Raw genomic sequence first — 20,970 nt, forward strand, 5'->3', positions numbered from 1 at the left:
AGCCCCTTTTACAAAACACAAATTAAAAAAAAAAGCCCACTTTGTAAAACACAATATGCAATGACCATTAACTATTAATTAATTGCACACCAATCCATTCCTCCTTTCAAAATAAAAAAACCCTTCTCTCTCTCTCTCTCTCTCTCTCTCTCTCTCTCTCTCTCTCTCTCTCTCTCTCTAAAAATGCAACCTACATGCATCTTCGTGATTTCTAACTGTATGTAGGTGATTTTTAACCATTGATACATGTGAGAGAGAGATTTGTCCTTGGTTCGAATACGAGGGTTCCCCGGTTTAGTGTTGAACTCGAAGCCCCATCCTTGATTTTTCTTGGTCCAAAGAAAAGAGAAAGGCGAGATGGTGATTTGGAATGGCCTGGTGGAGCTCGGAGGAGGAGATGACGAGTGAGAGTGATTTCTCTGTGTTGTTGCAGATAAGAGAGAAAAGAGTTAGAGGGAAAAGAGATGGGGGCTTTTAGATTTTATGAGTTAAATATGATTCTTTTTAGATTTTAATCTAAATGGTTTTATAAATCTAATTTAAGTTCTTATTATTAAAACTTACCATGTTTAAGTATTTACAGCACATTTATTATTTATAACCTACCATCCGAAATTGTCTACTTGTCTATACTTAATGTATTTTATTATGCTTCAACCATATAAATAGATAATACTTATTAAAATTTAATTTCTTATAATTAAAAAAAGGGATAACTTGATATAGATCCAATTTTGTGAGCCATTAGTAGAATTAGTCTACTTCATTGAAATAGGTCCAATAATTGAGATTCCACGTATGCTTATTTGTGGTTTATACCATATTTACCCCTTAGACTTACGAATTGTTGTAAATACACAAAATCTCTTAATTACAGGATTCCCTTAATTGTAGGATTAGTTATAGCCATATAATCACCTCAACCCCCAGTCCGTTTCATCCCTCCTTTTTTCCTTCTTCCAAACAATTCCCTTTATCAATCCTCTCTTTTTTGTCTCTTCTTTTCATGGGTGATATTTTTGTGTTCTTCCCTCCAAATTCGTTCCTTTAAGGGAGGTATATTATATCATATTTATATTTCTATATTCCGCCATGTAGGATCCCAACATTTTTCTTCCAATACAATAGGTAGTTTATTTTTGTTTTGCAAGTAGATTATATCTGCTTTGTAGGTATAAAGCATTTTTCTTTCCATACAATAAGTAGGTAGTTACTAGATTATATCGGTTTTGTTTTCTTCATAAATAGTAGGTGGTTACTAGATAATATTTTGGTTTGAGTATTTAAATATTCAAAATTTAAAAACTGAATAAATGATAAAAAATTAAAGAATTTAAATATTTTTATCTCAAGGGGCAAAATTGATTCAAAATATGTAATTGGATAACTGGACTCAGTCCCAAAAATTACCTATGTTTTTGGACCTATATCCAAAAGCCCCTTAAAAAAATCAACAGCAATACAAAAACAATTTTATATTAAAAAAAAACCTCATAGGTTCAGAAGTATCATCACGTAAGTTTCGGTACGATTGAGTTGGTACATAAGTATCGGTAGATTGCATTGGTACATAAGTTTTGGTATGATTGCATTGGTACAAAGTTTCGATACGAATGTATCGGCACATAAGTTTCGGTAAGATTGCATTGGTACATAAGTTTCGGCATGAATGTATTGGTACATAAGTTTCGGTATGAATGTAGTGGTACAATTGCATCGGCACATAAGTTTCGGTACAAATGCATCAGGACATAAGTTTCGGTACGAGTGTATGGACACATAAGCTTTGGTACAATTTATTGGTACATAAGTTTCGGTGCAATTGCATCGGTGCATAAGTTTTAGTACAAATGTATAAGTATGTAAGTTTTGGTACAGAGCAGGTTGTCCCACGTGTGAAGCCAAATGGTTACACGTATTCCACGTCATCCTATTGTATTGTCCACGTGTTAGATTTAAAAATTCACTACACGTGAAGGGGCCTCCACCTAAAGATCTTCCACCTTATTAGTTCCAAGTACACATCGGATAACTAACAGTGGAGTTTCTAGGAGAACACAAACTATTGTTTATCTTGAGCCTTTTGGCTGACAGATTCTTGCAGACATTACTGCAAAGTGCAGGAGTTCTACAAGCAAAATTCTTGTTCAAAGAGCATAAAAATTCTTTTAAATGTGAATTTAGATCAGGTTTCTTGCAAAAAAATTCAGCAATGATCTTAGCAATCAAAACATGTAGTTTATAAGATATTAATCTTCGTATGCCTCCATATCTGCTATAAGTAATTTCAAAATCTCGAACGTGTATTCTTGCTATCCTAATGAACTCATCAAACTCGGTTCCAACCTTATGAACATAAAGCTCCTAAAGCTCTTCGAGTCCTGGACCGAGACGAAATATCACTTTCTAACATTCAAACATCAGCTTTAATCCAATAACGAAAGGGGCATTTATTAGATCACTACTTCTATTTACTCGACGAAATTTGCAACGACAATCTACCGGGCAAACATGCGTTGACCGAGGTTTACCCGACGGAAAGAAGTTTAATCAACAAAATTTTGGTTCTCGTGTGAACACTTGTTTTAAATTTCATTAAATTATGTGTGATCTGATCAACAACAATTCGTCGATTAAACAATTTTTATATGACAAACTTTGTCGTCGGGTTGGTAACACAAAATTAGTAATTAATGCTCTATCCAATTTCGTCGGTTTGGTGAAAGTTAACCGACAGAATGGTTCGTTGGATAAAATTAGAAAAAAATTTAAAATAATTAACATATTTAATATTCAAATAGTAAACACAATATTTAATTAAAGTAATTGTACTCTGCAATAAACAAAAAAACAAGTAATTAATTGTCTTTTGAAAAATACTCATAAAAAATTAAAAAAAAAACTCGCATAGCCACGTCCACTGCTCCCTTTGATCCTCAAAATCATTGGGCGGATTGTTCACGATTAAGTTCCTAATTTCCTTGGAACCTGTAATCTTATCCAAAACCAAAAGCGCGTTATTATTTTCACATTTACTATTTATTTTGGACAATTTTTAATCATGAATTTACCTATTTTTGACTTTCTCCATAGACTTTTCCATTGACATTTGACGCCCTTCGACGCTGCTGGTGCTGGGGCTGGTACTGGTACTCGTGCTGGTGCTGCAGCCACTCCTCCAACTGCTGCTGGTGGTGAAGTTTGTCTAATATATTATCAGCCTGCACAACAAAACCCAATCAATTAGAAACTAAGTACGAACTAATTAAACAAAAAATTAGTTAATTAATAAAAGGGTGCTTTCAGTGGTGAAGTTAGGAATTGTTGAGGGGAGGGGCAAAGTTTAAAAGGGTAGGTCCCAAAAAAATATAGACAACTAAATCCTTTTAGATAGTAAACAATATTGATGTCGTTCATTATTTATCAAATACAAACAAGTTATAATCATTGCTGGCGATGTTTCATGTCATGTGAAAACATCGTACAATAGGCTAATTATCAACTAAGTGACTTCACTTTGCTGTGAAGTATCCGGAATATTTGAAGGAGAGTTTGGACTAACAAGAATATTTAAAGAAATGATTTGGACTAATCATATTATTTAAAGGAGGATTTAAACACCATTTTTTATAGTATCGTTTTATTACGTAACTATATAGAGAGAGAAAAAAGGTCCTAGAGTGTATGATACCATATTATCAGGTTGTAAAATTTGATGGAAACACTCTTGATTCGTTTTAAAAAGTTGGACTTGCTTTTTGTAATTTTTTTATGCATTGGACGGCTTGGATCATTTCATGAGATGATTATCTTGAAAATGTTTTTAAAATTTGCTTTCTTTCTCTCTAGTTATTAAGATGTTTCAATTCTCCGGATTGTGCATGTATCATTAATCCTGTTGTCAATAAATCATTTTGGAATCTTTTCAAGATTTTCAGAAAATATTTTGACTAATATTGTAGAACAAGTCAAGAAATAGTTTGCCTTGTGATGATGACGTAACCACATGCGTAATCAATGATGACGAACAACTTGTTCACACATCTTCTGTTGGTCGTCACAGCCCATCTGGACCGTTCAAATTTAATCAAACGGTTGCAATTATTATAATTTTTAGAAAGTCTTCATGTTTAGCCGTTCGATTAATTTTGAACAGTCCAAATGGGTTGGTCAGGAGGATCCACATCCTGGAGAGGATGCTGGACCACTTCTCTCTCTCTCTCTCTCACTCACAAACACACAGCCTTACTCACTTTCTTATTATAGATATCACCCGGTACCTCGCACAAGACGTATGCTCACAAGATTGTGTACTATTTCCCTTATGGTTTACAATCGGCTTGTGATTGAATGCAAAGGCCAGTAGACTTTCACCGAACTGACCGTGCATGAATGAAAAGGTTTCAGAGAAGAATAGATGCAAAAAAAAAAAAAAAAAAAAATTAAAAAAAAAAAAAAAAAAAAGCTAAAAAGATGATAACAAATAAGAAAAAGGAAAGTAAAGGAAAATTAGATGTACTAACCCAGCTCTAGCTGCGAATCGTGGAGGATTATCCGAAGTTCCGCGGTCCATAAATTCTTATGGTAATGTCAATAAGGACTGTCTAATTTGAGTTCAGAACTTCTACGAAACAAAAAGGTTTCGGGAAAATCAAGGAGGACGGCAGATATTCCCTCGGACGCGAACTATATCAGCTGTGCAGACCAACTACTCAGCATACATTAAATGGGGTATTAATGTCGATGTATTTTACAAGAGAAAGATACAACACCTAATTCTTTTGCTTATGGTCCTGGTGCATTTACAACTTGATTCGAAAAGCTGGGAGGAGAATAGGTTTCCGTTTATATGTATAATTCATTAATTAATATTATATTTTTTCATGCTAGCTCAATTGAATTGTTCATAATTCACGTAGTAGTATTGCTCTGTTGAATTGTTCATAATCCCATGCCATGTTTACCGTGAATCCTTGGTGAAATTAAGAAATTCTACCCCAGAAGCTAGAACTTGTAGAGCAGTTAACAAACTCGACATGACAACAGATTTTGGTAATTGGAAGGAAAAACTAGTTTTTTCACACATATCACATCATTCCTGCATCATATTGAAGTTTTTTCAAAAAGATGTTGTGATCGGTTGGGATTAGGGGTGCAACTTGGGTTGAGTCCACCCGAACCCGCTCATTAGGGGTGTAATTTGGGTTGGGCGAATCCGAACCCGCTCATGTTCAACCTGATTTTAAACCTGAACAAAACAGGTTTTTTTATAGTTATAACCCGCCCGAACCTAATCCGATTTCAACTCATGCATTGATTGGGTTGGGTTGATCATTTGTCCAACCCAACCCAACCCGACCCAACCCGATTAACCAACTGCTGCAATTGTTGCATATGCTGGTGGTGGTGAAGTTCTTCTAATATATTATCAGCCTGCACAACAAAGATTATAGGCCCACTGGGCAGCAATCATCAATAAGCATAAAGGGGGGGGGGGGGTAAGTTTAAAGTTTTTAACTGGTTGGAAGAGTCCCAGTGTGTAAACCTCACGTGGAGTTTAAACCAAAGAGATGTGACCGGATGTCCAATCACAATAAAAAAATGCACGCTTTCCATTTTTTTTAATGGTTTGGCTCAAAACGGTCTCGTTTTGGCCAAGTAATTTGAAAGAAAAAGAGTCATCTTCTTTCTCCTTCTATTTTGCAGAAGGTAATAGATCTGCCTCTACTTACAACTCATTATTTCTAGATAAAAGGGAAAGAAGAGAAACCTGTTCGGTAATGATATTGAAAACAAAGGTGTTGCCTTCGTAAAGAACGGTGAACGGCTTTGTTTCCATTTATGTTTTGTGATTTGGGTGGTGGTGGTGGTTTGGTCACAAAACATACCCAAAGAAGTGCTAGAGAAACCCAAGTGAACTTTTGCTCCTAAGTGAGTGAGAGAGATTGACTGATTTTATGAGTTCTTGTCAACGAATTGGTGTCGGTATATAAAGTTGGAATGGGAGGTGGGGGTATTTATAGCACTTCGGTGGCAAGATTGTAAAAACCCACGTGGTTTAGAATACGAAAAGAAGTCTCATACGATCAACCCCCCAATGCAATATTTGCCTGTGTGCAAAAACAGGTATGCGGCGTGTGGGTTGGTTGGGGCCGGCCAGTGGAGGGGGGTGGGGTGGAGTTTGAACTGAATGGAGACTCCTCAAGTGTTGGCACTGACTTCGTCTAACAATAAGAAGTGGAGTAAGGGGTATTGAAGAATATCACCCCAAGAAAAGAAAAACCTTTTGCTTTGGAATGAAAAGGCGAATAGTAGGCCATAGCAACCATTATCCACTCTAAAACTTTTGAAGCATCCAACCCGTGATCCAAGATTTGCGCATGCATCTTTAAACAATCTAATCTATATCACACATATCACATCATTCCTGCATCATATTGACATTTTTTCAAAAAGATGTGATGGGTTGGGAATCTCGAATCCGAAACCAACCCAAGTAAACCCGAATCCGATTAAACCCAAATCTGAATGAACCCAATTAAAACCCAACCCAAATTGTAAAAATTGAGTTAGGGTTGGGTTGATCTTCTAACCTGCCTGAGTTGCACCCCTAAAGTGTACTATGAATAACAACTAATTCAATAATAATTCAATTAATCAATAATCATATTCTGATAAAAAAAAAATCAATAATCATATCATATACTAATAATTTAACTAATTCAATAATAATTCAATTAATCAATAACAACTAATTCAATAAGTTTCGGTACGATTGCATCAGTACATAAATTTCGGTACGAATGTATCAGTACATAAGGTTCGGTACACTTGCATCAGTACGTAAGTTTTGGTACAAAATGTCTCGGAACATGACTGTAGTACATACATAGGTTTCGGTACGTTTGCATCGGTACATAAATTTCAGCACGAATGTATTGGTACATAAGTTTTGGTACGAATGCAGTGGTACATAAGTTTCGGTATGAATGCATTGGTACATAAGTTTCGGTACGAATGCATCAGTACATATATTTTGGTACGAATGTATCAGTACATAAGTTTCGCTACAATTGCACTGGTACATAAGTTTCGGTACGAATGTATCGATACATAAGTTTTGGTACAAAATATATAATGGGTGTATTTTCGTCATGTGACTAGGATCCCCAATACATTTTGACGTGGTATCGGCCTGGATTTTACAAAAAAAATAAAGTTGCACGCAGCAGCAACGAAAAACTGTAGTCTGCAGATTCCAGCAAGACCAGGGCCAGAGGGGCAGCATCACAACAAACTAGGATTTTTGGGCTTATTTTCTGGCAAAAAGAGGGACGGCCGCTCCTCTTTGCGCCTTAACAACTTTGCCACTGGGTGCTTTAGATTTTGGCCCTTATAACTCATTATTTCTAGATAAAAGGGGAAGAATAGGAACTTGTTCGGCAGTGATATTGAAAAAATAGGTGTTGCCTTTGTAAAGAACAGTGAGCGGCTTTGTTTCCAACTTTCCATCTATGTTTTGGAAGGGGGAAGAGAGATTGTGAAATCACAAGTGGTGGTGGTGGTGGTTTTGGGAGGAGGATATAAGAAGTGGCAGCGTGTTAGTTTGTTGGGGGGGGGGGGGAGTTTGAACTGAATGGAGACGCTTTGCGCCCAAAAATTGCCCCCCGAACTATTAGAGCTAAGGAAGCAACTCAAGGTCCGTGTCCGTGTCTATGCATCATAGGTTTCCATCTATGTTTTGGGAGGGGGGAAGAGAGATTGTGAAATCACAAGTGGTGGTGGTGGTTTTGGGAGGGGGGATATAAGAAGTGGCGGCATGTTGGTTTGTTGGGGGGGGGGGGGGAAGTTTGAACTGAATGGAGACTCTTCAAGTTTCGGTGATTACACGTTGGCACTGACTTCGTCTAACAATAAGAAGTGGATTAAGGGGTATTATATAGAGAAAACCGAGACTAGGCAATTAAGAAGACCATAGCATAGAAAAGTCTCTCTCTCATCCACTTTGAGCTCAATAAACAGCAGTTGGGGAGCGGCGAGAGAACTTTCCACCATTAGAAAACTGGTGGGTGCGCAGTTCATGCTTGGACAACGACTCAAGGAAGCTTTCTCTCATTACGAAGTTCGCTATTGATACGGAACTCTGAATGTTTTTTGTCGTATCACTATTTGGGCAGGATCTGGTTTGCACACGTTTGTGCTGTATTTGGGGCCTCATGTGGCTCTATTTACCATGAAAAGAAAAACCTTTTGCTTTGGAATGAAAAGGAGGAGCTTCTGAATTAGGGTTTTGCTTCCTTAAAAGTAGGTTAAACGTGTCTTATAGCGTACGCAACCCTAAACCATTTTCGCAGATAATGGATTAGTGGTCCAAATTTGATATTAATCGCCATTAGGCCATGGCATCATCCCAACTCAAAGATTTATTAATTATATACTCATACTTTTGAGTAAACAATATGGTTTTTAGTTAAATTACATAATTATACAAGCTCTTTCTAATAAGGATTATGTGTTACTGTACCAAAATCAAGATGAAAGGGTTTTCCTTATTGACCATGTATCTATCGTATTAGACAATTGTAATTTGGAGCAAATGAATGATAAACAATGAGATATCTAAGAGAGACGATACTATCCACACATTCTTTTTTATCTCTCAAATGCTTCTTCATAGTTTTTGTTCTTTTATCTACTTCAATTTATTTGATCCAACGACCGAAATTTAAGAGATGTGTGTGAGAATTAATTAAAAAGAAGTGTGAATAGCATCACTCTATAAGAATATATGTGACAAATAAATAATCAATACAATAGTCTTTTACATATCATAATTTTGCTTCAATAAAGCGAGATACCTGCTATGAAGTGGATCCTGTCATTACAAAACTTTGATATTTAACAGGTGCTTGAATAGTTAACACTATTTTTCTATCATTTCTAAAGCTCTTCTCTTTTTTATTTTCTTTGGTTGCAGCTACTGGAAGCTCTTTTGTTACATACATACATACATACATACATACATACATATATATATATATATATATATATATATATATATAGATATAGATAATAGAGTGTATGTATAGAATTATTACTTTAATACGAGAAATGCTTGATCTATTTCTTCCTTGTTTGCTTCAAATGCTTCTATCATATATTAAAAGTAATCTAAAAAAATGGTAGTGAAAAAATTATACATTTGGTACCGAAACTTATATACTGATACATTTGTACCGAAACTTATATACTGATACATTTGGTATCAAAACAAATGTATCACTACATAAATTTCGATACAATTGTATCGGTACATAAGTTTCGGTACAAATGTATCAATATATATGTTTCGGTACAATTGCATCGGTACATAAGTTTTGGTACCAAATGTCTCAGCACATAATTATAGTATACATAAGTAAGTCATATGCATATACATATATATAGAAAAATTTACGCACAATAAAGAATAGATGATAAATATATATAAATATATGGGATAGGATCAAGTGTTCAATGTAAATGTAAAAGATAATAATTCATTTACTTAAAAAACAACCAAAACCTAAAGCTGAGTTAACCAAATCACATTATATATACTAAAACTCAGTTGAGTTTTAGCACTGTTCAGTAATAGTAAAAGGGCGGAAATGCCCTTTATTTTTTCTCTGGTTTCTCTTCTCTTCAGTTTTTGCCACAGCAAATTGCCGCTTTTGGCCATTACTTCCACGTGTCTGTCATCAATGCATGCTCTATTTGGTCTGAGTCTTCTCTGTTTTTCTCTGGCTTTTTGTTGCTTTCTCACAGATCAAGATCTCTCATGTTCTTCTCGAGCTTACCCTTTGTCGATCTCACTTTGTGGTGCCTTGCCGATTACGGCTTGCTCTGTGCCTGTCAAGCCATAGAAACCATCGTCGATCAACTCTCTATTTCGAGTTTATCCTGTGAATTTTTGTTTTCCATTCCACTGCCGTCTCTCGTTTTGTGTTTCCTCTCTGATTCTGACCTTGTTCGCATGTGTCAAAGGATAGAAACCGGCTGAAGTCAATTTTCTGAGGCTTGGTTCTGCTCCTTGGGTTGCTACCCTGGAGATTAAATTATCAAAATTCGGTGTTCCACATTGCCGATTCCAATTGGTCGTTGTTGAGAGGATCAAATTGGTGAGTTTCGAAATAAAAACCTTTTTTCCTAATTGATTTCCTTGCTTTTGCCGATTATTGTTGGCTTTAATGCATGTTGATTTTTTATTTGGACAAGGATTGTCTGCCCTCCTAGCCCTCCTGTTTTGTGTGGTCACGGTTAAGCCACGTCAACATTTTATATTGTTTTTTTTAATAAAGATAATATGACAAAAATGAATAGTAATATAAAATGTTGATGTGGCTTAACCTTGACTACACAAACAGGAGGGCACGGGAGGGCAGACAATCCTTGTCCTTGTTATTTTTGATAATTTTGCTTATGTGGTTTGCGATTTTTGTTTTTCATTTTGTTCTGATTTTGAGGTTTTGATTTTGTTGTTTCTAGGTCTTTTTGCTTTTCTATTTTTGAGTAAATTATTTGTGATCATTTTGCATTTATCAAAATTAAACTAGGGGAAATTGGTCTCTGTGTTGTGGCAAATCTTTACAGTTTACATTTGGCCTAGTTTTGTGGATTTCATTTGGTCTGTGTAGCTATTTTTTGCCTGCTTTTTCTTAATCTTATATGCTTGGGTTATATATTGTGGCTTTCCAGTATTTTGATTTTGTGGGCTTTAACTAATACACAATTTGCTCTGAGTCTGAGGTAGAAGGAAAAGAAAGTCAAGTATACGAATGAGTTAGAAAGTAAGGTGTGACTATTTCGAAGCACCTGTGACGCTGCTGTTATATTTTGGGTACGTTTTCTATCCTACTTTTTTCCAGTTTGGGGATGCATTGATAATTGTTGGATTAAAAATGGATTTTTATTTTTTAGGAAGAAATGAGAGGAGTCGTTGGAATTTTAGAAAGCTTTGTGTTTATGCCTTTTATGTGACAGAGGGAATACGGACAGGGAGAGGAAGAGAGAAAACATTAGTTTAGATTGCAATTTTAAAAGTTTTTATGATGTTAGTGCTGGAACCTATGTATTTTGTTGGGAAATAGATAATATGTAAAGTTATTAGGATTTTGGAAAGCTTTGCCTTTCTCAGTTTTATCTGTCGGAGGGAACACAACTCTTACGTATATGATTTCAAGTTTTCCCTTAAGAAATTCAAGCTCTGTTGAATACATGAGGTGTAAGAAACTGTTTGGGATATTTTCAAGTTTTTATGATTCCTGAAAAAAAGCATGCTTAAGAGTAATTATATTTTAATTTTTATTGAATTCAGGTAACTATCTTTAGTTTTTTTGCTTTGATTTGAAGAATTTCTTACCCATGAAAGCCAGGGCTTCCTGTTGAGTTCATAGTTTTTAGCATTGTAGATGCGGGTGGTATAAATTTTTACTTAAAAAATTGAACTCGAAATGAAAACCCAGGTGAAAAAGCATGGAAACAACTCTTGCGTAGAAATGATTTCTGGGAATGAATTTTCTTGAGATTTGATCCCAGCTATTTGATAAGAGTCAGGTTTTATAACTCAAACCATTTCCAATAACTATTTGGTAATAGGATGAATAATGAATCTTAAAAAGTGAGTTCACACATATGAAATCATGTTTAAGCTTACTTTTTCCCTTATGAATATTTCAGCTTTGATCTTTGATTTCAAATATGTGATTTTGTCTAATTCTTTCTGATCCTCAATTTCTATTGTCGTAATAGACATTCTTGAATCACATCGGTTAACACCAAACAAATGGTATGTGTCATATTTCTCTTTTTCTATTCCTTTACTTTCATATAGAGTTTTGTTTGAATGCCATCATTTTCACAAGCCCTTGTACACCCTTGATTCAAACTTCATCATTCTTTAAATATCTGTATGAATTATACTCACACGTTTTGTACTGCCGCAGCAACGCGTGGGCGCTATTTCTAGTGTTTACCTGGATCCGCGCACCTTTTTATTGTACAAAAATGAGTTTTCCCTTCCAAGTTCACACAGGAAAAAGATGAGAGAAAGCAAGGATGAGTGTTGCCAAAAAGAGAGTTGGAAATTGGCGTTGGAAAAAGACGCTCTAGGCAGTGTGTCCGAAACAGACTTCATAAAACTAATAGCATGGTCGGAAAATAAAAACATAACTCTAAAACGTGCATGTGTACATCGAATTCTTCATAATCTATGCTGAAGTAGACCACTGTGCTCACCGGTCGCTCGTTCTTTTTTCATCCTTTTGTTGAACAGAGAAGCGAGAGTGAGACTGTCTGTGCCAGTCTTATTTAGACTGATCTCCAAGGAACTGGGTCTCGATAGAGCTTCTTTAAGCAGTCAAGTTCCAGAAGAATTCGCACCAAGAACACAGCAGTCTTAATTCGCCTCCACGATCGAAAGCTTTTTGTTTAACTAGTATTTTCACAGGTGGTTTTGTGAGGAATTTTTTGGTCCTCCAGTTTTCAGGGTCGTGTAAAGTTACATTGTATCGATTTTGTTGTGTAATCAGAACAGTTACCTCAGGTGAGAAATCTATAGGAATCAAATTCCCAATTCTTTGGTGCAAATATATGCTTTCAGAGATTTGCAGCCCGGCGTAATCTTAATCAAAATAAAACTTGAGGAACGCTTAGCAAGTATTGAAACTGGAGAGGGAGGGAACTGGATCAAAAATAGCCTCCTCTAGTTGATCCTATTCTTGAGTTTTAGGCCATCTTCAACCAAGCCGGCCAAAAAGTTATAGGTTAAAACATGGCCCTTTTTGACATAAAATTCATCTCCAATGAAGGATTAGGCCAAAAAAATTTGGGACCCACTATGCCAAAATATAGCCAACTGAACAGAGGGCTAGGCAAACATAGCCAGCCAACCAGCTCAAGTTAGGTCTAGCTGTGCTACTAGCTGACATCATATAGCCTTTTTTTTTTAAGACGAAATTTAAAAATTCTAATTTTTTCCCTATAAATACCTAAGTCATTTCTACACCATTTCTAACATCTTTTTCACCCTTCCATACTATCTTACCTCATTTTAATGTCTAGGTTGTTAACATGCAAATAAAATTAAAATATTTAATAACATGAAACTTAAAACAACATTTAGAAACAAGTGGCCCTCAAAATATGTCCATAAACCTTATTTTAATGTGGTAGTTTAATTTAATTAATCGATAGTCACTCAGTACTACGGTCTGATGTTATTCCTCTTCACTTGTGAGTGAGAGTTCTTAATTAGATTCAAATCTCGTGAATGGCTAATTAGACACCAAATTAGGTTGTCCATTGTATGGCTTAGCCGAACTCCCTCTCCTCTCAGTGTAAAATATATCGTTGTACTAAAAAAAAATTCAATTAACCGATAAAATTAAAAAACAAACTTAAAATAATAAATTATTGAGGGGCTAAAAAACAGCCTCCTTTAGTTGGAGATTGTATATAGATATAGCTTGGCATTGTTGATTAAAAAATAATTTCTTCCTGCAATTCAACCAATCATCTTTCAATTTTATTCTTCAAGCAAATAGTACCAACGAAAAATCAAACTCGAGACCTCAAGTGCATAATTAAGCTACAGATACAAACTCTCGTATATTAATACACTTCAAAACCAAGTAGTAAAACTCTGTTCCTAGTGAATATACTGTCCTTTATTCACCATATTCATACCCCACCAATGGAAAAGGACATCTGTTTGGAAGATAACAAACGATTTCAGACTCCGAAAAACATGGCCATGGCGGCTACTATAAGTGACAACACAACCCAAGGAACCTTCATATACTGATATACGTGTACTGCTGATGCTTCCAGACTCACATATGCAAACTATTTTGGCATTTGGCTGCTATTATTCTCATTCAGCCTAGCAGCGGCCGCCACCGAAGCCGCCACTCCAGTCGGATGGGTAGTCAGGTATGGATCGTTTCGCATTTCTGCACCAGTCACTCCCTCAGCATCTCGACGTGTTGCCGGTTTGTCTGCTGGTAACTTTGAAGTTGCATTCTGCAATACATACATAATACTAAATGTCACTCATATTCTTTTCCAAAGTGATCAAATTATCATTGAATTTGCTAACCGCAAGAATGTCAGCCAGTTTGGTCTTCTCCTCGTCCTTTGTAGCCCGAGCATTGAGGGTTGCGGCCGACTGAGCCGCAGCGGCCACACCACCAGGTACTATATTGGTGCGGCCAGTGGCTCTAACCTCGGCCGCTTGAATTGCAGCGGCATCACTCCACTCAACTGGCTTCTGTCCGGCTGTCATAGCCGTGGCCTCCAGGGCCTCACCAATGGTGATTTGAACGGCGGAGCCTCCGACAAGATGCATAGTGTTTGGTGGTGCCAATGGAGCTCGCTGGCTGTATTGCCCCACAACCTACCCTTCACAAAGAACATACACAAACGCATATGCATGTATTATATATTTTCGTTTCCAATGTGCAGGTGCAACTAAAGCAAAATGAAAATTAAATTAATAGAGTCACCAACGTAAGAAATAATTTGACAATAATTTGTTATAATTTTATTAATTTGAGTTCAAATGTTTGAACAAGGTTGTTTCACCAAATTTATCTTATTAATTAGCTTGTATATTAGTGTTTTTTAAGAACAACAATAACAACAAAGTCTTATTCCAATATAAGTGAGGTCGGCTATGTGAATTCTAGAACGTTATTGAGCTTGATTTTGCACTAAGTCCACCGTTAGCTCCAAGTCTTCCGTTATACATAATACGAAGTACTTAAGTTTTTTGTAGAATATATAACACTGTTTGGCCCATGCTAAATCATTTACTTTTTGTTTAGTGTTTTTTCATTTCTATTTTCGTTCAAAATTTTCAAACTTCCATGACTCTTTTTTATAATAGTACATGGTTACTTAATTTTAAGGTCAAACTTTATACCTCGACCAATTCATGGATTTTCCTTTGCTTTTCCTGATCTACATGCATTTGATTTGAATCCGAACCCTAGAACCAATCAAGAAGGAATCGAACAAAGGAACACTTCAAAATCAAATAAATTAAAAAATTGAATGTAAAATTATATATAAGCACTTTGAGTTGTTAGCTATAGAACTCAATTGTGTGCATATAAATATACTCTATGCAAGAAATATACTGAACCTGTCCACCGATCGACTCCGTTATTATACGGCGTCCCGGAAGATCAGCCTCCTTAACGCTAACCCCGCCGCCGTCTCCTCCAACATCCGCTTTCACGTCACTTGAACCGACAACAGCCGCCTTCTCATTCTGCGTGGCGGCGGACTGGATGATTGCAGCAGCACCACCCTTGACGGTCTGCCCCAATACAGCATTTTCTGCCGCCTGTATCATGGCTGCATCCTTGGGCGTCACCACCTTGTCCGCCAGCTGGGCGCCCTGAACGCCGGGAAACACATCCCCATATGTCACCGGCTCCTTCTGATCTTCAGGTTTCCGCGGCTGTTCTTGGCTCATTTTTCAGATCAAAAGTATTGTTTTTTTAATATATTTTATGGAATTGTAAGAAGAATTTTTTCGTGAAATGTTTGATATTTAGGTTAGAGAGTAGAGAAAAGCATGGAGAAGAAGGGGGAGGGGGCTTTTAACGTACGTGCATGGGGAGAGATTCAACATTTGGACACGTAGAAATGTGGCAGGATTTTGGGTGGACAGCATGATAGTGTTTGAGAGGAGTTGGCGAATTCGTAGGTGAATTTTGTTGGTTTCAAGTGCTTAGGTACAGGGTTAACGTGGAGACAAATGGCATTGGGACGAAAAAGATGATGACTCGTTCCAAGTAGTAAGTACCTTGACCTATTTATTTCGGCTCTCAGCTATGGGCCTATGGCCATGGGTGGAGAAAATTTCATTAAGGCAACCTGATTACGTGGATGGTATTAACATTGTACAAACAAGATTGGATCTATACGAAATATTCATGAAGCATGAATACAAATACACATATGCTGACACGACATAACGATATTTAAAATTTTAAAAAAATTAAAATATGATGTCATAGATACAACAATAAAAAACATCCAAATTCAAGTCCATTCAAGTGTTAGGGTTATATTCCTTATTTCATTAGACGCAAGCTCTTTGTATTCATCAACATTCAACTAAATCTTTATTTTTTTTTATTATTTGCTTTTAATTTTTCATTTAAAAGTGTAATGGTATCTTAAAAGCTGAATACTTGTATTCAACAAGTATATCCAACAAGTATCGTATATGATAAAATATAGGATACCAATACGCGACTAAACTAAAAATCCGTGTTTCATAGCAAAGCATATTATTCAAAGTTGCAGCGATTGGCGCGAGTTGCTCTCGAAAATAAAGTTGTTTAAGACCCTCATCGAAGCCAAAGCCAATCTTTCCCTAGCTGCTAGGGTTTCAGCTTGGAAAATAGATGGAACGTGTTCGTATTTGACTGAAGCGCCCGCAACAAAGTGTCCTGTCACGAACAATAATTTGCCATCCTTGTTTTGGAGAAAATTTTCATTGTGACTGGAATATGGGTGGTACATTGCGTGTTTTTATATAAGTTGTTGAAAATTGTATTTTTTAAGTTATTAACTTTTTAGTACACATATTCCACCATTAGTATAATGACACGTGACGTACTATTCTGTGTTCCAGTCACACTGAAAAATCTCTTCTTGTTTTGCTAGGAGCCCAATTGAAAACATAAAGATTACGAAACCCAAGTCCACCTTCACTCTTAGGAGAGTATAACTTTACCAAGAAAGCTAGTGAAGTTTTCTCTACCAAAAGGCAGCCATGATCTGATTGAGGTCATCGCAAAAATGTTCACTCCTCGTGTAGAGAGGAACGATTGTGCTTTTACTTTTACGAGAAATTTTATGTGTGCTCTAAGGTGAGACACCGCATGTCATAATACAATTGGAGATAAATTTTTTTTTTTTTAAGTATCCCTCCAATTGTATTATAATAAGTAGTGTACCGTCCTATATTTTGAACACAATGAAAAATCTTTCCACTTTGACAAGTTACTCCGTACCCACCGCACTGAGAAGTTTGCCCTCCCAGCACTGAAGCCTTTTCCAGACTCTCTCCTTAATATGGCTGAAACAAGAGCTTGATCAGTTGATCCCTAAGGCTTGATCAGTCGCCTTCACATTTCGACTGAAGCACACTGCGCTCGTCTGGAGACTTACCCTCTGCCCAGAAGCCTGCTCATGGGAATCAATAGTCATTGCTCTAGCCCATTACCCCATTATTTAACAAAGACGAGTGCTTTTGCTCCCTTCACAATTAAAAATTTCTTCCTTCACAACACTTTCAACCTGTAATCATATCCAAAACCAAAAACGTGTTATTATTTTCACATTTATTATTTATTTACGACACTTGATTAATTATGGAGTGAGTATGGTGCCACAATAATTTTGGTGTCACATGGTTCACAAGAAATTCGTGTGTGGATTTACCTATCTTTGCGTCTTTCGAGAAACTTCTGCAATGACTTATAACGAATAAGTGGTAGATCATCCAAAAAATGGGAATCCGTTTTCTTAAAGGCCTTCACGATTGTAATTACACTTTAAGCTCACTAAACATGGGCTCAAGCAAACAAGGCCTTCAAATTGGACCCATATATCAAAATCATATAATAAATCCAATCAGAGGCCCAGGCCCAGATCTTTCTTCTTCCTCCTTCGTTCACTCCCATTCATTCATTCAGTGAATCAACTGAGCATTTCAGCTGACAATCGAATTCTGTCTTTAGGTTTTCAATCTCTCTCTCTCTCTCTCTCTCTCTAGATTCTCTCTCTAGAATCTCTGATAGAGAGGCAGAGATAGCCTGAAAGATGGAAGGTGAGAGAAAGCTGTCGGCGGAGGCGGTGGCGATATTCAGAGAAGGCATAGGGTTGGTTTTGTCCCGGTGGTCGGCGCTCCAATTGGCCGTCGACAACGAGTGGGGTGGCCGTGGCTCGCGCCAAAAAGCGGAGCAACTCGCGGCCGATGCCTTCTCCTGGTTCACTCAGTCTGCAGGTATTCAAATCAACTCACTCACCTCAACTATGGGTATGTTTGGGAGTGCTATTAAAATAAGCGCTTTCAGATCACCAAAGTTCTTTTGACCATGTTTGGCAGAAAAAAAAAAGTGCTTCTGGGTTAAAAAAGCACTTGAAGTGCTTTCTGGAAGAAACACTTGCCATTTGAAGTGCTTTTGGGAGAAGCCCTTGAAATTTTATTAGAAAATTTGATGTGCTTCTAATAGAAGTGCTTATGAGAGCAGAAGTGCTTTGAAAAGAATCCACCTTTTTTGTTTCTGATGGTGCTTATGTATATGTGTTGATTGATTCTATTCAGAGATTCTATACATTGATGATTTGGAAGATATTCTCAATGAAGCTATGATTTCTCTCAATACAATGATAGAGGATGGCAGCATTGAGGAGGTAATGCTCTTCAATTGATAAGTACCCATTTCAATTTTCCTTGGATTTTGTTTTTGATTGGAGCGATAATCTAATTCTCATAATTAAACTATACTACGAGGAGGAGATTCGAACTTAGGTGCAGAGGGGTAGCACATTGCCCTAATTTTAATTTAACTATATACTACGGGGATGGGAATTGAACCTGGGTGGACAGGGGCAGATCATATGGCGCTAGTCAACTTGATTTAGCGGAAGCCTGGCGATTTTCCTTTGATAGCTATCATTTATGTATATCTGCATATTTTTGCTGCAATTTGGCTAGTTTTTTAATATCGGGGATGCGGTTTTTCATTATTGGTTTTCTGTCTTGAAGATGTTTGTAATCCGTTTTTCTTCTCTGGACTTTTACAGGTGGCTGAAAAGTTAATGTTTATGTATGAAGACTGTTTGACTGGCAATTTCAATTCTGTTGAAAGTTTGAGAGATGCCAATCATCGAAGAGTTGCCGTTCCTCATGTTAGACAAGTGAGTTATACTCAATGCCCTTAGCTTTTAGCGGATTTGCTTCAATTCGATAATTTTCTTTTGAGTAGACATAACAAAGAGGCTGTGTTATTCGATAAATGATGCACATGTTAATAGTTATTACCACTAATGTGTTGTAAGTAGTCAGTTCTTCATGAGTCTATTTGAAGAGGACTTATAATTGTTGGTAACGTGATCTGAATTAGACGTCAGTTAATCGTTTAAGTATCAAGAGTGATACTGGAAATTGTGCTTATTAGTTGACAATCACAGCTCCTGATAAGATATGAGAGCCTCCCGTTCCATGATTATTATCCTCTCGTGCTATCACTTTGTTTTTTTTTTTTTTATAACAGATGTCTAGGGCTAACTCTAATCGGAGAGGGAAAAGGTGGTAATTATCGTTATATTGCAATTCGTGTGATGAAGGTAGCAAGATCTTATGATGTATCGTCTCATATTAACATACTTGATGATTTTTTAGGTTGTCAACTATTGTAGTAAAGAAATCAAATCTTTCAACTGCTTTGCGAATGCAATTTCTTTGGGAATTCAACTTGTGTAGCTCTGTCCTATTTAAGAGAAATCCTTCTGGACATTGGAATCATGGGAACAATTCATGCTGGAGAACCTTTCTTGGTCATATGCATGCTCCAAAGTCATGGGTATGATATATTGAAATCATATTGCTTACATTTCTTTTCGTTTGCTTCCTTATCATTTCAGGAGAATGAAGATGACGACAATGATGATGATGATGACAACGAGGAAACTGATGGTTCATCAAACATGATGGTGGACACACCAGAGTCCCAGCCAAATTTGGATCCAGCAGACGCGACGAGCAGTAAACCAATTCCCAAGCCAGTAGCTAAAACAGAAGATGGATGGGAAGTAGTTGGAGCAAGACGTAATCGGGGTAAAAGGAATTAGGTTGAACCCTAAATTGTGTGTCCTAAAAAATTTTGTATTTCGCTCCGTCGAGTAGAGTTTCTATCTATTTTGTTTGATCATGTCCGTAGCTGGTTGGTTAGTCGAATTTCGCCTGTTTTCCCCTTTACTTTTTCTGAGAACTTGTAGCACAACTACATGATTGTATTGGAGTTTCTTTAGGTACCGTTTGGTATGCAGACGGGACGGAACGAAGATTCCGTGCTATGTTTGGTATGTGCAGGATGGAACGGGACGGTTGTTCTATTTTGTGTTTGGTAAGCGCATGGCGAATGAAATCAAAACATTAAATGACTAACTTACCATTGTTCTGTCTGTTTTTTGGTGCAATGTTTATGCGATGGGATGGCACTGGACGAGACATTTTTTTAGTTGTTTATATATTTGAACACATATATGCTTATCTATGATATATTAAGTGACATAATGTCCATTAACATATTATCAATGTTCTCTTAACCCGAATATGACCCGAATCCAATTATAATGAATCGTATATGGATTGAGCCCATCCGATCCAAATCCGATCTGTTTGTAGGTTTACGCCGATGCTACTTCTGTCCCATCAAGTACATCAAATGTACCCACATATAGCCCAAGTTTTGTTTTAGTTGGATAAAGAAGCGAGTATCTCCAAATCAGATATCAATTGCAAAACATCGAATTCAAATTTAATGATTTATGTGACAATTTGATATCATGTATTTGGCTGGGCTCGTCAGTTGGAGCCAGATTTGTTCTTATAAATATTTGTTTTTGTCCGATTGTCATTTTTGACATCTTGTTTGAAAATAGGTAGTTGAGTTTCCAAGTACATTATTGATAGATTAGGCACCTGTAAACAGATGTAACGTCTCATCATATCATCAACCACCAAATCTATTTTAAAATTAGCTAGTCTTGATTAACTTTTTGCCTATACGAAAGCATGATTTGCTATTTAACAAGAACCAACCATCAATTAGGAGAGTGAGCACAAATTGTCAAATTCCAATGATTTTGGCAACGTTAAGTCTTCATGTCCGCCAGTCAAAC

General features: G+C 36.6%; 2 protein-coding genes and 1 long non-coding RNA gene across 3 annotated transcripts; 2 read left to right on the forward strand and 1 right to left on the reverse strand.

Moving 5' to 3' along the window:
- Window positions 1-9,815: 9,815 nt before the first annotated feature.
- On the forward strand, window positions 9,816-12,627 carry LOC148692134 (uncharacterized). Its single transcript, XR_015954058.1, has 3 exons — window positions 9,816-10,160; window positions 10,793-11,827; window positions 11,985-12,627. It is a non-coding gene; the product is annotated as an uncharacterized LOC148692134 (long non-coding RNA).
- Window positions 12,628-13,542: 915 nt separating this feature from the next.
- On the reverse strand, window positions 13,543-15,620 carry LOC137745613 (late embryogenesis abundant protein D-34-like). The gene is made up of 4 exons (XM_088681836.1): window positions 15,185-15,620; window positions 14,963-15,028; window positions 14,138-14,434; window positions 13,543-14,061 (listed from the first exon to the last, which is right to left on the reverse strand). Exons 1-4 carry the CDS (start codon window positions 15,518-15,520, stop codon window positions 13,885-13,887), a joined length of 876 nt encoding a protein of 291 aa, XP_088537962.1. The 5' UTR covers window positions 15,521-15,620; the 3' UTR covers window positions 13,543-13,884.
- Window positions 15,621-17,742: 2,122 nt separating this feature from the next.
- On the forward strand, window positions 17,743-20,233 carry LOC137745612 (uncharacterized). The gene is made up of 4 exons (XM_068485590.2): window positions 17,743-18,067; window positions 18,389-18,477; window positions 18,871-18,984; window positions 19,711-20,233. Exons 1-4 carry the CDS (start codon window positions 17,884-17,886, stop codon window positions 19,915-19,917), a joined length of 594 nt encoding a protein of 197 aa, XP_068341691.2. The 5' UTR covers window positions 17,743-17,883; the 3' UTR covers window positions 19,918-20,233.
- The last annotated feature ends 737 nt before the right edge of the window (window positions 20,234-20,970 follow it).

This window comes from Pyrus communis, chromosome 12 (assembly GCF_041283825.1).
Source record: "Pyrus communis isolate YQ-2024b chromosome 12, ASM4128382v1, whole genome shotgun sequence".
Classification (NCBI taxonomy): Eukaryota; Viridiplantae; Streptophyta; class Magnoliopsida; order Rosales; family Rosaceae; genus Pyrus; species Pyrus communis.